The 16789-nt window shown below is 38.5% G+C and overlaps 1 protein-coding gene across 1 annotated transcript in view; it reads right to left on the bottom strand.

Annotated features, from left to right (window-relative positions):
• The window catches only part of LOC109465644 (intersectin-1-like), a 70239-nt gene that overhangs the window by 33700 nt on the left and 19750 nt on the right, over nucleotides 1–16789 (bottom strand). Inside the window, 11 exon segments of the mRNA XM_019763022.1 lie at nucleotides 1030–1176; nucleotides 1763–1874; nucleotides 2375–2505; nucleotides 3256–3368; nucleotides 8505–8610; nucleotides 10653–10847; nucleotides 11810–11949; nucleotides 12778–12868; nucleotides 13571–13711; nucleotides 14624–14773; nucleotides 15350–15461. Of these exon segments, the coding sequence (XP_019618581.1) occupies nucleotides 1030–1176; nucleotides 1763–1874; nucleotides 2375–2505; nucleotides 3256–3368; nucleotides 8505–8610; nucleotides 10653–10847; nucleotides 11810–11949; nucleotides 12778–12868; nucleotides 13571–13711; nucleotides 14624–14773; nucleotides 15350–15461 (1438 nt within the window).

The raw sequence follows: 16789 nt of genomic DNA, 5'->3' as shown, positions 1-16789 counted from the left end.
GTTCCCCGATCTCATACCTTCGCCAAATGGTGTTAGTCTTTATGGCTGACAAATGATAGATTATTCCCCCTGCTTGTGCAAATAGGATCCTCATTTTCATGAATTATATCAGTTTATCATATTCTCAACCAAAAGACAGTCTTATATTAACAAACAATGCCATTCTAGCATTTCCTCATAAATTATGCAAATGCGGTCCTGATTTGAATACATTATGTTTAATGATGTTCACCTTCACTGTACTTTCAAAGACCATAAGTATGAAATTCCAGGCAGTTATCATTACAGAATTATAACATTTTCTCATTAATTATGCAAATTAAGTCTTCATTTACATAATCAATATCTGCCTGTGTTTATCTCGTTCTCAATTACCAATGCCACAAGCTTCAATAGTCCTATGATGGAATGCAGCTGATTTATAGAATTTCTCCATAAATTATGCAAATTACATCCATATTTGCATAATTGTCACATAATTATATTAAGCATCACGTAAGCTACCTGCATACCAAAAATCACGACGATCCGTCAACCGGTTCTTGAGTTATTCTCTTTTGAATATATTCAAACAGATAGCCCTGCAGTTCCAGAGCAAGCCGCTAGGGGGCCCAAACTCACGTCACTTCTTTCCCAGCACAAGAGCTACGTGCCATCCGAATTTTGTCACCCTAGCATGTCTAGATCATGAGATATCAAAACCGGAAGTTCAGCTGCAGTACTGTAACAAGCTGCTAGGGGGCCCAAAATCTAATCATTTTGAGGTCTCATTAAGACCTACCCACCTACCAAGTATCAAGACAATCCATCAAGGCCTTCTCAAGTTATCGTGTTTACAGACAGACACACACACACACACACACACACACACATACACGAACGCCTCTGAAAACATAACCTTCTTGGCGAAGGTAACTAATTCAAGCTCTGACCTCTCTCAAACAATGTGGCTAAAGGATGTCAAACCATTTCAAACATTTCAAACGTTTTTTGTAATGATGCTGGTGCTGACATGTACAAAATGTATACCTTGCCGTCCAGCTCTCCTGACCACCACATTTCTGCTTGCTCCTTGATTGTGATGACATCGTTCTTGTTGAAGCTGAGGTGATTCTCCTTCTTGGCTCTCCAAGGGTACAGGGCCTGTGCTTGGAGACCCTCAGGTGCAGCTTGTCCCTGTAAAGAGTTTTATGTCATACCTGGGCCGCGATTTTGTTCGATACGGGTGTTCCGGCCAGTGTGATAACAAGCGGTACGGCCCAGGGGTTCTTAACGCGTACGGCCCGGGCTTCCAAATGTACCGTAGAACAATTCGAACGCATTTCACCCTAACCGCGTGCAACGCTTTCAAAAATTCTAATACAAAATTTGGACGTTGGAAATGATGTTGTTGCATTTTTTTGGTTTAGGGACAGCACATTTTTGCAAAGAGGTTAAATCTAAATTTTTGCATGCCAGAAAACTTACAGTCTGGCATCTTTATTTTGTATTGACTATTTTGAAATGTCAGAAACACTGCGCCAAAAAGCAGTTACTCAAGCAACCTCTATAAACCTGCATTTCTCCTCTGGTCTCTCAGTCACTGACGAAAGCTAGTGATGACGTCTGACGTTTCCAAAATCATATCCAGTTGCTTGAGTAACTGCTTTTTTGCGTATCATATTACCGGGATGTCTAACCTTCATCTACGTGTGAGAAACACTGACTCAGAGCTATATTTTGGTAACAATGGGTGGAAGTCACAAATGTGAGAGATTCCTACCTGATCAGGAGTTGGAGAGGGTGCCTCTGCCTCAGGCTGAGACACCCCGAGACTCGTCATCTGGTTGGATGTGTCTTCTGGTTCCACTTCGGCCACATCTTCAGAGATGCGGCTGTCAGACAAGTAGAAGATAACTGTTCAAATCATGTGACATTATTCCTTAGCACCAATTAGGTCTAAGTGATCAAACTGTACCACATTAAATAGGCCAATTGCATTCAATATGTAGAATAAGTACAGTAGCTGGTGTAAGCTTTTATGGTAGATTGTATCAAATCTTGAGTGCTTCAAATCAAAAATTCAAAATGAAAACTTACCAGCAATGTATGAAAAAAAAAGACTTAATAGAGTATGACTGTCTGACAACTGTATTCAAAGTAATAATAATTATATGAGAACATTGTGGTGCATACCTAAACTCGCATTCAGATTCGCATTTGGGAATGTATCTATAGCAACCACACCTTTGCAATATGAACCAGTCAGAATTGCCCTGAGGAAGGTGACAGTCACTGAAACGTCAGCTTAATAAAACACTAAGTTAACCGTGGTTGTGTAAAAGAGTCTCTTAAACACTGACTAACCGATCTGGTGAAACTATTCACAGATTACCTGAGTGGCCTCTCCACATCACCATCCTCAGAAGGGAGTCTCTCCACATAGTTTGCTGGGAACCAGCCGGTCCGCCCTTTACACTCACCACCTAACCAGCCAGGCTCCGCATCCTCCTGGACTTCAGGGATCTGAAACAGAACATCACACATTCAGTTCAGTTCATACGACAATGGTTTCACTATGTTCCTCTATAGAGAAAGAGTTAACATTGCTTTAAATTGCAATTTAAAGGTGATTTCTACAACTTTTCCTGAAGAAATAATCTACTAGTACTGTAAGTTCATCTACAAGCGAAGACTTTTGTTTTCGAGATTATACACATTCAGGTCTTTGACTTTGCGAATCAGTAATTTTTTCAAACGTTGCCACTGCATGCCAATACGCCGACAAGGTCCTGATTCCATGCGTGACTGCTCAGTGCAAGTTCCAGCGCCTGAGTGTAGATCAGTCGGCTCTCGTAATTTTGTAGTTTTGACATCTCCAAGGCACAACGCTGCCGCTATGTTTGAAACTTGATGTTTCAATTCGCGTTAGGATGCACGGTGTGTTTTGGGGTGGGGGGAGGAGTGGGGGTTGTGCAGAAAGTTGGGTTCCCGAGGAGATAAATTTGCAAGAAGGTATTCATGAATATCGCGAAGTTAAAAATCTTGCGAACATAAATGACCTTACAGATAGTTAAAGTTACTGTAACTTCCCTTCCACGTGTAGGAAAGATAGTTAATCAAGACCTACACATAACTGTAGTACCTGTAGTAATAGTTTACCTCAACTCAGATCACATACGAACTGTAAGTCACAGGCCAAAGGCAGAATTTATGAGGTGGCATTACATACGTAATCAGACTGTCAACAATTTTTCTGACTTTCAATAGTCCTACCAAGACAATGTCTCCACGTTCCAATGACATCTCATCGTCATTCCTGGCCTCAAAGTTATAGATAGCCTGGTACCGAAGCAGCTTCCCTCCACCTTCTTTTGGCGACAACGGACCTGGAGAAAATGTAGAAAACACTGTCAGACTTATGGTCATAGAAAACATACCTCTGATTGTAGTGCTGCATACCTGTTCACTGGACTTGGATTCGGACTTGTAAGAATATTATAATAGGTTCAAGTCCAAACAAAAAAAAAAGTGAAGAACCGAGTCCGGACTTATTATCATAAAAGACCATTAATAATAATTTTCACATAGTTTTACCCCTTTTCTTTCCAAACAACCTAAAACCTTCTGTAGATTGCAAAATCTTTGCTGCAAAATGAAGAAAAACATTGCCATCGGCCATCGTCAAGAACCGACCTCCATTTTAAGTGGCCAAAGTTTCACCCAGAAAATATTGCAAGGTTGCCAACATGCAATTTTGTATTTGCCATGGGTTTAGGTCCAGACTTACAAGTTCAGAACTGAACCTAAACCTCTGGACTTGAACCTAAATGTGGGTTTGGGTATGCAGCACTATCTGATTGTTGTAAGCCAATTCACCACTGCAGCACACATTATTGGAATATTATGAAATTAAATAAAAAGTGATTAGATTATTGCTTCTGTTCAACTGCCACACCATGCCATTAATTTTGATCAAAGACTTCTATTTCTGGATTATTTTTGTTCCAAATTGCATTAAATCTAATATTCAACAAGCATTTTTCCTTACTCTCATTGTATTTTACAAGACCGTTGAATGCATTGCAGAGCAGTCATGACAAGTAAGTGTGTTAGCAGCATGAATCAAATTATGTACAACACAAAAAGGTGTTGAGAGAAACAGATTGTGAGATTTCGGCATCGCCACTCATTCATGAATTAGTGTTCACACCAGTGACAATCCCAGAAAATTATGGTTCGCATAGAGAGAGAGAGAGCAAAGTCACGATTGGACAAGTCCGCTTGACCACTTGCCCAGAGCAAGTAAAGGACCGATTGGGCAAATGCATGATTCTACCCTTGGGTAAATATGATTTTTTTTATTTCCCAACTATAGCAATGTTTGAGGCAAAATTGCTGATTTTTTTCCCTGTAAAAATACCAAAATTACCAGTCGAAATTATGTCCATTTGTCAGAAAACCTTTCAAGTCCTCATGCAGTGTCAAATTACTTTTTAATCCTTTTTTTAAACAAGTAACGATGCATAGAAATTAATATGTCACTTAAATTCTGGGCCTGTCCAATGAAAAGTTGGTTCAGGCGTTGTGGAATTTCATAATGACCATGGGCAAGTGGATTTTTGAAAACTTGTCCAACCCTGAAAGTAGAATTGTAGTTAATCAAGCCATGCAAAGAGGGGCTCAACAAAGGCCCCATATGGGGCCAGTCAGCCAGCCCAATAGAAGTACAAGGCCCCACACCTCCAAAGTTCAGAGCAGGATGAGTGACTGATTCCATTTCCAGACCCACTGTGAGTGAAACAGTAAAATTTATTTTAATACACCAGGTTATTAATTTACCCTTGCTGCTGCTGCTTATTCAAATACAAAAATCATTTTTAGTTTTTGATATGATGTTTTCTGAAAATGAGATATTTTTGGAACCATACTTTTGACATTATTGACATTTTGTCTTGTACACTTTTGCTATCATATCAATTTTGGAAAAATAGTGACTACAGTAGAGCATAATAATTACTATTTTAAAGGTCTCCCAGATTCTGAATTTAGGTTACCAAATTTAATATCATGGTCATTAGAATTTAAGAGATTTTCTCGTGTATCTTGTTGTATAAAATGTATATCAAGGGAAGACTGAACTTAAATTTTGCATTGTAGATTTTTCAGATTGCAGACTTCAGATTTTACATGTAGCTGACAATTGTTATTGTCAATGACATGCAATTTTTCAAGTAACTGGAAAAAAGTATTTCGAACCCTGAATGGTGACGAAAAAAATTAGGTGACTCTCAGCAATGTCAGAATGCTGTTTCAAGTAACTACAATGCCAATGTCAAATAGTCAAATTTAAAAGCAGCAGGGATTGAATACAGAATCAACTGAATTGCGAGCATGGGCAGGCTCTATTGCACTGTGAAGAAAAGACAATGTAAGCATATTAATAATACATAAACATCTAAAACCTTACACCCTGGAAAAGTTAAGACTCATGATGAAAACTAAAATTAGTAAAGTAAAAAGCAGAAAAGTAGACTGAAGAAATTGGCAGAGTTTCGTGACTGTGATAAAAGAAAAGTGACAATTACTTTCAGGAGGCTGCTCTACTGAAGAAGGTATACTGTCTATTGGTTCCACTATTCTCAAAGGCTCCAAAGACAACTCCTCATTGTCTGCTACAAAACACAGGAAGAACAAGGAGGAAGCAAAAGTCAGACTCAGAGGAACCATCTTCACAAACTGAAATACAACAACTACATTGTAGGACACCGGGTAGGATAAACATTGTTCAGTGAAGAATCCAAACTACATTGCATGAATTTGTATTGCATATTATATTATTGTAACATGCCTTCCTTTCAATTGAAAGAGAAGCTACAATGAATGAGTGTACTGTAAATCACATGGTACTTTTATATTCGCGGTTTTTGCAGTCACTTCTATACCACGAATTCATCATTACCGCTAACAAATATTTTACTGACTTTTTTTTCTTCTACACCTGCCACCACTGTGAACATATAGTTATACATTGTACAGTAGTTCTGCAAACGTGTCCATTTTTCTCAGACTGTGAAATTTTGCTACCGCGAATATAAAGTGATTTACAGTTATTGTACAAAATGTATTACCGGTATACACTATTACAACAATGGATTACATGGTAATACTTGATATAATTAGTACATAATTGTGTAATTAACAACTGTTTATTAATGATATTAGTAATATTTACCTTTGGCAGCAGGCTCTGGGGTTGCATTTGTTGGTTGGAAAGCATCAAAACCACCTGCAAAAGCATCGGTTGCAAAGAAATCTGCATTGTCTGAAAGAGATGCACCATGCAGCAGTTAGTGTTTAAATATGAATGATGATAATTTCTGTATTAATCTTGTGAGGGTTATCAATTATCACATCATGTCTCGATTATTTCTTATCACTTAAAAAAATACACAACATTCCTTATATAATATTGTATACAATATTATTTTAAAAACATTTGCCATCAAATTTAAATAAATTTTGTGAACATACTTGAATGTCTAGTAGAATCTGATGTACTTAGTACTTCAAGCAATAGTTGAGTCAGTGTATACAATTGCAAGGAATAAACATATCATTGTAAGGCTTGTTAAAAATTCAAAGATGTTTATAACTATTTTCAATGAAAACTTAAGATGTAAAAATTTTCCCATTGTAGGTTGTTTTGGGCATTTTGGACAGACCTGTACATAGTCAGTCCTTATTCAAATTCATAACACTTACAGTAAATACAATGTAATACCTGTGTCATTAACAAAAAATTCTAAGTTAGTAATGACAGAGAATTGTTAAGTGTGTATGCACTGTTAGTAATAAACTTAGTCAATATAATGATCATAGTAATGGTGGCCAAATAGGAATCACTTTCTGTCATAAAATGTATGTGAATTTTTGTTACAAATTTTATAAGCAGAAAACAACTAGCAAACATGTAAAATGCATGCAAACATTAAAACCATGTGAATTATATCTGATTCAGTAAGTTTGACTACAAAAGACAATTATTAAGAACAAAATGCAAAGGAAAAGAAAGTTACTTTCTACTGGTTTCTTCTGTGAGCTTGCTGCTGATTGAAAAGCATTCATTTGGGATTTGAACGCTTGAGCAAAGAAGTCATCTCCATCTGGAAAAGTGACGTTAGCACGATCACAGGCAAATCACATGCACTAAGGAAATCATGACAGCATGCAAACGCAAAAAATCACGCTCAAGTTATCAACGAAAAATTAAAGGACTATGATTAGGCCACACCAATTTAATTTGTTGTTTCTCAGATTTTTTCAGAGAAAATATGAAGTGGCAGGGCGAAATTACAAAAAAAAAAACAGGCCAAGGCAGTCCCCATGATAGCTGGAAATGTTACAATATGAGCCATGAAGTGAACATTAAATCAATAGATAGATCTAGATTTTGAACTTTTAATGAAATGAAGTTGCATTGTTACATTGAAAAACTTTAACAACTAGGAAGAAAAGAACTTTCTTCAACGTTGGGGCCAAAATATGTCTTTCATCAAGCATTTTGCAGTTGATTTAGAACCAAAAAAAATTTTTTTTTGAAATCAGAAAAAATGGACAGGGCGAATTCGAGAAACAACAACTCAAATTGGTGTGGCCTTATCAACTGAAAACTTAATGTTGAAAATCAAAAGAAAATTAGATGTACAATGTACATGTAATATTAAGTTGAATATTTAGATGAAGTCTAAGACTTATAGATGGACAGAGGAAGCTTGGTCAAAAGTATACCTATCAGTTGTAAAATCGTAAGGAAAATACTTTGCTGCTGGTGTCATTGTTTTGCAAAGATAGGCACAGTTATAGAGCAAAGCAGCTGTGCAAAATGAGCAAAATTTCTAAACACCATTTACATTTGCCGAAAGATAAAGGCTATTATAAGGCAAAAGAATGTCTTGAAGTTTAGATCATGTGTACCAGAAGGCCTACATTGTATGTGCATGACATGAATATATTTCATAACTGGGCTGCAAGAATAATGTTTAATACAGGTGTTTAGGCCCATAGGTACATGTATCACACAGGTTATAACACTGGCTTCTGAATGTTCCATAGAATCGTTTACCAGATGCCTTTGACACAGTGTTGACGTCACACTACCGAAAAGCCACATGACAAGTCTCACTGGGTCAGTCTATTGAAGAAGACCAGAGTGACTGGTCGAAAGCTCTAAGGTAGAGACAATCCCTTGTGTTGGAACAAAAGTTTTAACTTTAAACAATGTAACTACCAAAACAGATGAACAGTACTGTCATGATATTCTAGAGACTTAAATTCTTCTTGAGCAACAATTCAAATTCCCCTTTTGATGTAACTTCCTCTGTCCTGTCTCCTGTTAAGTTAATATTTTCTGACAATGGTTAGTGGAGATTACTAGTAAGTTAATATTACTTTCTACTGGTGCCTTTGTGGACTTAAACGGATCATCGGCTTCAGTTGTTTTGAACGGATCATCTGCCTGGGACGTTTTAAACGGGTCCTCCGTTGTTGCGGTACTTTGAAAGGGGTCTTCGGCAGATTTGAAAGGGTCTTCTGTATTTTTGAATGGGTCTTCTGCAAAGGCATCTTTATCTGGGGGAAGAGACAACACAAGAATACACAACTACTCTACAAATAACAGCTACAGTTAACCATGCCAACATGCATTATTAATAATACTAATATTGTGTTAGTACTATGTTCATTTTCAGTCTAATAAAATCAATACAATTATTGACTTACTTCCATGCCCAAATCTAAACAGGAGCAAGACTTAACCCTACATAATAGGCCATGCAAAATTAATTTCATGGATTGTAAAGTAAGGAACTAGTCTGGAAACAGATCACACTGATATATGTCATGCACAACTACATTTTTGTTCCTTTGAAAGAATAACTTGTAGAGAAGGCTATTTTATCCAACAGGGACATTCTCACAATAATACATGTATTACTGTTAACACTATTACCAACAGTTACTGAAAGAAGGGGTAGGTTGGGGTAGGGTATAATGGTTTGAGGGTTAGGTCAAGTGTTGTTCAGCTTAGAAGGTTTGATCCTGGAATAGGAGTTAAGCAGGTGCCATCTAAGCATGTTGACAGAATGTACTGTGCCTGCACAAAACCCTTAATGTATTGTAAAGAAATCTTCGGCAGAACATCTCATTTAGTGTTGTATCAATTTTATGTAATAAGGATGACATTCCGTCTAAGTCTAGTTTTCGAAAGTTGCGTCGGAAAAGATATCGTCTGGAGCATTCAAAATTCTGATGCAACATTGGCTAAACATCCACCGAAAAGTGAAAAAAATGAAAAAAAAATCTGGGTTCAATACTGGCACAGTATGCTTAATGCCAACATGCTTGTTGGCTATGGGTTCATGTTTGAGAGATAGACTTGTGCAGGGTTTTGAAACCAAGCCTAAGCCAAGCAAAGATGGTGAGACTTGTAACTTAACTCAAAGATACAATAGAGTACTACATGTAATTATTGTAGAAAAGGAAAAGTACCGTTGGCGAATGGGTCAGTCTGGTCAGCCATGTTGGCGAATGGGTCGTGGTCGGCGGGCCACTCTGTCTCGATTTTCGGAGCGGGCGGTCTCTTTGGCGGGGCGGCTGGTTTTGGTGGTGCGGCCGGCCGAGGGGGCGGAGTTTTCCTGGAGATCAAATAGGACACATTTTAAATTATTAATATTTAATATATGATTAATATCTTAAGACATCTGGATAGCTCCTACAGCAACATTTTGTACATGAACTGATTTCCAGAAACAAAACATAACATCAGGGATTCCAAATGTTGGGGAGAGGGCTTCGAAGATGGTGCCATGCCCATGATACTATCATGTGTATTTCCCTACAGTCTGGGAAAAATGATGGACATTTACTAATAAAGTGGACTTCAAGTTGTGCAAATTTAGTAGTTGTTTTCTTCTTATTGTTGTCATAAACTTATTTCCTGGAAAGCAGGCTGGGACAATCCATCCTCAGTTCGGGACAATTGAAATCTATTTTGGGGACAATTCTGGGACAATAGTTTTAAAAAAGTTAATTTCAAGGCCTGCCGCATTTTTTGTGGTCGCTTCTGTACCACAAATTTATCATTGCTCCTGGGAAATCATATAATTCCCCAACTTTCTTTCTTATGCACCTGTTGCCACCGCAAACATTTTTTCTTAGACTGAGATATTTTGCTACCACGAATTAGTGCTGTGTACGTAAACCCACATTTAGGTTCAGGTCTGGATTCAAGTCCAGAGGTTAAGCTTCAGTTCCGGACTTGTAAGTCCAGACCTAAACCCATGGCATATACAAAATTCCATGTTGGCAACCTTGCAATGTTGTCTGGGTGAAACTTTGGCCACATAACATGGAGGCCGGTACTTGACGATGCCCAATGGCAATATTCTCTTCATTTTGCAGCAATGATTTTGCAATCTACGGAAGGTTTTAGGTGGTTTGGAAAGAAAAGGTGTATGTGAAATGTTTCTTTTTTGGTAATAAATTATTAAGTCCGGATTCCGTTCTTGACTTATAGGTTTTTTTACTTGAACCTAAACATTTTTACAAGTCCGGATCCAAGTCCAGTGAACCGGTGCACAGCACTACTGCGAATGTAACGTGATTTACAGTACTTACGTCTTGGCTTCTTGGTCCCGTAGTCTCTTGATCTCCTCAGCGGCGCGGTTTGCACGTTCTATCTCCTCCATCTTCTTCTTCTCCTCCTCCTCCCTGTGTGCCTTGGCTGCTGCCTCCACATTGTACTGTTGCCCCTTCATCTGCAGTCTCTGGATCTCTCGGTTTGTTGTTCCCATCCCATCTTTCAATTGCTGGAAAAAGATCAGCATTGGAATTACGTATTTTGTACATGATTCTATTCTAAAATTTGTCTGAAAACAGAAAAGTATAGTGGTCAGTGCTCTAAATCCCACCTGAAAATGCAGGATGGTCAGGACTCAAAATTAAAGGTGGTCTGATGGCTACTAACCACTGTTTGATTTAGGCTGGGACAACTAAAAAGACACTTTGGGATATTTTTGGGACAATAGAAAAATAATCAACATCAGATCTATTCTAGCCCTCCTTCGTTTATCAGGCACATGTCCCAACTTTTGGCTCAGAATTTCCTGGTCTACTCTGGGAGTCAGAGAATGTAAGCAAAATAAAGTTGACTTCAAGTTGAAGTCATACATACTTCCTGAAAAACAGATTGGGACAGTTTAACCTCATTTCGGGACAATTAAAATGTACTTTCGGGACAGCGCTGGGACAATAGGAAGAAAAGCTAATTTCGAGGCCTGGACATGTCTCCACTCCACCAAACTCCTTTCGAGCCGTACCCATAAATTTGCGCCATACCCGCTAAAAAATACTGGCCGTACCCGCTAAAATTTCAAGTCGTACCTGGTAATTTGTGCTAGATAATGCAGGTAAAATTGTGGCTGTGCAGGTATTTGTGATGTTTACCTGCACTGGGTGTGTGGATTTCTATTTGCTGCATTGATTGTTTACCAAAACTATAAAGTATAAAGAAATAATGGCAATGGTTTCTGTGCAGTTTTAGTATGACCCATACAAGTACTTCCATAATTCTGAATGGTGCAGGTAAAATTTGTCTGATGCAGGTAATTTCCTATGTTACTTTTGGTTTTAGCATGGCCAACTTGTATTTGGGCACGATTTCTAAGGAATGCGCAGCATACGGAAGGCATGTGAGGTATGCGACTTACTTAAATTGCAGGTTTTTTGTCTTGATGTAAAGACGGCCTAAGGGAAGTCAAAGTCTGCCTACCTTAAGAAGTCCTTGAGTTTGTTCCAGTTCTTTTGTCTTCTCCATCAGATCTTTCTCCAGTTTCTCCCACTCGTTGCGTTCCTTCTGTAGCAGCACCTGTTTGTTGTTGTAGCTGAACCTTACCTGGGCCTGGGAGTCCACTAAACAAACAAACAATCAAACAAACAAATTATCATGGGTGGAAATAAGAAAATAAAACTATCCGGTAAAGGTTGAGAACTTGACGCTATAAATAGCTAGACAAAGTGATAAGTATGGATATAGAGTCAAAAACAAGTCACTTATGGCCATTTAAAAATTTGTTCTTGCACTTGTCTGTTACTTTTATTTCTGATTTGAAATAAAATTCGGGTTTGAATCAAGTTACAAATCTTCATATTTTAAATATTTTCATACTATAACAGCTTTCCATACCAAAACGTCCTAAAAGTGTCCTTGGTGCTGAACACTATTTGGACAATACTCTATTCCTGTTGCACTACTAACCCTGTCCTTGGTACTGAACAACATTCAGACTACCAATACTCTATTCCTGTTGCACTACTAACCCTGTCCTTGGTACTGAACAACATTCAGACTACCTGTACTCTATTTCTGTTGCACTACTAACCCTGTCCTTGGTACTGAACAACATTCAGACTACCAATACTCTATTCCTGTTGTACTACTAACCCTGTCCTTGGTACTGAACAACATTCAGACTACCAATACTCTATTCTTGTTGTACTACTAACCCTGTCCTTGGTACTGAACAACATTTGGACTATACTGGTATATTGGCTTATATGCTTATATTATTTGGGGCTACCATAGAATGTCTATGCCTGTTCTTTTCCCCTCTTGCTTGAATATTACAAAAAAACAACAACAACACATCAAATTGGTGTGGCCTATGCCCAAGCTTTCTGAGTAAATTTAAAAATAAACACAGAGAGTCAAAGAACAGTACATGTAACATTGATACTTACATATGTTTGATGTTCCTGCTTTGGTCCCGCTTAACTTGTTATTCAGATCTTCCTTTTCTCTCTTCAGGGCTTCTAGTCTTTGCTTGTATTCCTGTGAAGAAAATCAACATAAATGCTCAATGTCATATCAAGTCCCTTTTCATATATGTCCCTATGGCGCTGGGTGGCGTAGTGGTAGAGCTTTTGACTATGAAACTGGGAGACCCGGGTTCGATCCCGAGTTGTACCCGGGATATGTCTGGACATGCGCCCCGACATTGTGCCCTTGGGAAAGGCACTTTACATGACTTTCTTCACTCCACCCAGGTGTAAATGGGTACAGACCCTTGCGACAGTTCCACAAAAGTTTGTATAGACACTATGTTATATGTATCATGTGTATTATGTCACTGTAAACCCTACATCAATTCAGCGCTATAAAAGGATGTGATTGCACGATTAATATTTGACCAATAAATGTTAAAATCTTTCAAAGTAGGGCCCTTTTTCTATCAATGACAGTTTGATAAAAAGATTCTAAATTACATCAAACAATCCACAGCTTGAAATTTGCAATAATTTCATGTCTTGATTAGGTCATAGACCCCCAACTTTTTTTGCCCTGCAGTGGCATAGTTACTTCCATATTTGTTGTGTTTCGTTGAGATGTGATGCATCGCATGAGAAATACCCCCAAATAGTACCTATACAGAGTTCTACGGCGTGTATATAGATGGTACTGTATGTGCAAAACAACAATTGTTGTGCTCTGCAGGACAAGGGTTAAATGTGGGATTGACATCATAAGGCTTACCTCTAGTTCATGCTGCATTGTTTCCACCTTGGATGTCCGTGAGATGAGGGTCTGGCTAAGCTGCATGATGGCGTCCTTGTGTTCTGAGATACCTCGGTTTGATTCCTCCAGGGTCTTCTGTAGTTTGTCTCTCTTTTCAGTCTGTGTGCAAAAATTTAAGCTTTTGCTGACAAGGAAAAGTTCACTCAAACACATTGTGCACACGCGGGAATTGCAACAAAATGTTCCAAAATTGACCACTTACGCTGCAAGCAAATGTTCACAATAGGTGAGGCCTAGATAAAAAATGTTGTGTTTCCTGTTTCCCGACCGACCCTAGAAAAAACTACAGATTCTAGCCTTTTTTGGCATGGACCCCTGCAAAGGACATAAATTTTTGGAGCTGCTCGACCTTTTCTAGCTCCATCATCTGACACCTGAGTGATGAACTGTACAATCGGTTTTACAACATTGACATTTAAAATCTAAGACTTTAGTGTTCTCATGCAAGTTTTACTTTCATTGTTATACCGTATTGTAAAAATTTGTATCACTAGAGATTGCCACATTCTACAAAAAAATAAATAAATAAAAAAGAAAATCCCTACCTAACGACCCCAATTCTTCAGGACTGAAACAGGAAACACAACCTTTTTTTTCCAGCCCTTAGGCCACACCAATTCAATTTCTTGGTTAACGGATTCCCCTGCTTCATTTTTTTCTGATTTGCCAAAAAAAAAAAAAAATTCAGAATCAACTGCAAAATGCTCATATTTTGCCCTGAACAGTTGAAAACAGGCCTTTTATTCCTAGAAAAAAAGGTTGTTACAGTTAATCCATCTTTCAATGCAGTGATATAATTAAAAGTTCAAAATTCATTGTTTAAATTTTGAACCAGCCTGATGTGTTGACTTCATGGCTCCTATCATACCAGTTTGGGCCATAATAGGATGCCTAGACCTGTTTTTTTTTTTTTTTTTCGCCCACTCGCTCCATTATTTTTCTTGAAAAAAATCTGTTAACCAAGAAATTAAATTGTTGTGGCCTTATAGGCAGAATATATGATGTACTGACCACAGTCTGCCACTCATACACCACTTTGTTCCTGTGAGCCTTGATCTTGCAGACTTCTTCCTGTAATTTAATCCGCTGGTTCTCGAGAGCCTGCTTCTTCTGACGTTCCAACTCCAACTGACGCTGACGCTCCAGTTCTCGCTTGGCCGCCTTTTGAAAAATCAAAACAGAATAAAAACTTTAAGGTAATATTTTCAAAGCACACATGGAGATGGTCTAGCCTAACAAACTATTGCTCTGTTTATTTCAATTCAAACATGTTCGTATATACTATTATAAAGTGACCAGCCTCTTCAACTCTGTCCTGCAACTTGCTACATAATGTAATCCAACACTACAGGGCATCTGCTACAGCACCAGTAACTACATGTATGGTGACAGACATCTGGTCAAGAACATTGACCTTACTTGCTTAAAGACGAAACAGAGCAAAAACAAGGGGAAGAGATCCTCTCCTAGTCTAGCTACTAGAGTATGAAAACCATAGCTGCTTTGAAGGAAGAGGAGAAAGGATTTAATTTCATTTCATGTTACAAACCATGCTTGATAATGGAAGCATTTCAAAAGGATATTCTTTGGGTTTTCATTTTTCTGTAAGAAAAAGCATTCAGTTATCTGTTGTTACAGTAATTCCATATTACAAAAACAAAAACATCTTCATGTAAATGAAAATAATGTGATGGTGGGCTGACTGGGACATGATGTGTCACAGCGCCATCTACTGACCTCTCTCTGTTCTTCAGCTTTCCTCCTCTGCTCTTCTCTTTCCATCTCTATCTCTCTCTGCTTGGCCAGCTGTTTTTCTATCTCCATCTGTCTTCTGCGCTCTTGCTCCAGTCTGCACAAAAAGTTGACTTTCTGTTAACTTACACCTCTTTAGTCAGGATTCAATCATTTATACATGTACATGCAAGCTGCTGTTCACTTCATTGTCACTAGGAGGCTCTTCTGCAACTGCAGTCAGCAGCCATTTAAACAACATTCCACTGTCCAAAAAAATGACAATTTCAAAAATTTCAAAAAGTATACTGAATTTTTTTTAAAACTCCTTTAAAATCCATATCTGTTTTAACCACTTGTATCCTTAAGTTTAAGCCTTATAACAAGCACTTTTTAAAACTATTTTCAAACAAGGAAAATCGTAGATTTTGTACCTCCGGGTATTGTGTATGTTGCAGAATGTTGGGTGCATGTTGGGACTGTTCTTTAAATTAGTGAATGGTGTCTGGGTGTGTGTGTGTTCACGCGAATACCATTTTTTCGAAAAGTTTCGAAATGTTTGTAATTGGCTAAATGATCTGTGAAATCACTAATCCCCCCTAGCCGACTGGAGCCCAAAAATAGAAAGGACAGGGGGCATCCCGTGGCGAATCTGGCTGCTCGACCCTCAGCGACCAGCGATAATAATAATAATAACCTTTATTGTACATTCATGCCCTATCGGGCTAAGTACAGGTCAACAGATGAAATAGGTAATATAATAAATAAATAGGTAAGATAATGTAAACAAACACCTACACAAACGGCCGCGTGAGAAATCAACTCCAGTGCACGGAACTTGCTCTCGAAAATTTATCAAGCCGCTACGCTTCCCCCCGCGGCTGCCATCCCTCCCCACTTTAATATCCCACACTTGTCTAGTTCAAATCACGTCAAAAAAACAACAACATCAAAACATGCACAGAAGCGTGTTCATATCTTTCATGTTACGGTTGAAACTTAGAACCTCGTTTTGAGCGAACGTTACAAACACGAGACAAAATAATATTTTCGAAAATAAATCGCAATCAGCAAGGTTTCATTGATTCCTGTTAGATTTAACCGGTACCAAACCGCGGCAGGCAGCTAAGAACAGCGACATATTTGCCACGGTTAGCACCAGTGGCGGTGATATATTTGGTAGACATGATGGTTTGTTAGATTTGACCGGTTCCGGCCGACAGTCGGCGCTTTCGTATACTAGTAGTACTACAGATGCTCACGAGTTACAGAATGGTGAGAGTGTTTCTCAGATCCAGGTCGTGCCGTCATGTGTTTGTTTAGATATCAGTGTGAATAGCAGCCCTGTTTCAGACACCGCCGGCCTGCCGGCGTTTCCGGGGCAGTGTTCATTGTTTCCAGATGTAGCAGCGAGAGTGCCTCGCTCAGTGTCCAGCATAGTTGACC

The sequence above is a fragment of the Branchiostoma belcheri genome, unplaced genomic scaffold (assembly GCF_001625305.1).
Source record: "Branchiostoma belcheri isolate BF01 breed outbred unplaced genomic scaffold, Haploidv18h27 scaffold155, whole genome shotgun sequence".
Lineage (NCBI taxonomy): Eukaryota > Metazoa > Chordata > Leptocardii > Amphioxiformes > Branchiostomatidae > Branchiostoma > Branchiostoma belcheri.
Note: the sequence above shows the minus strand (reverse complement) of the source record. Positions and strands in the feature narration are given on the sequence as shown.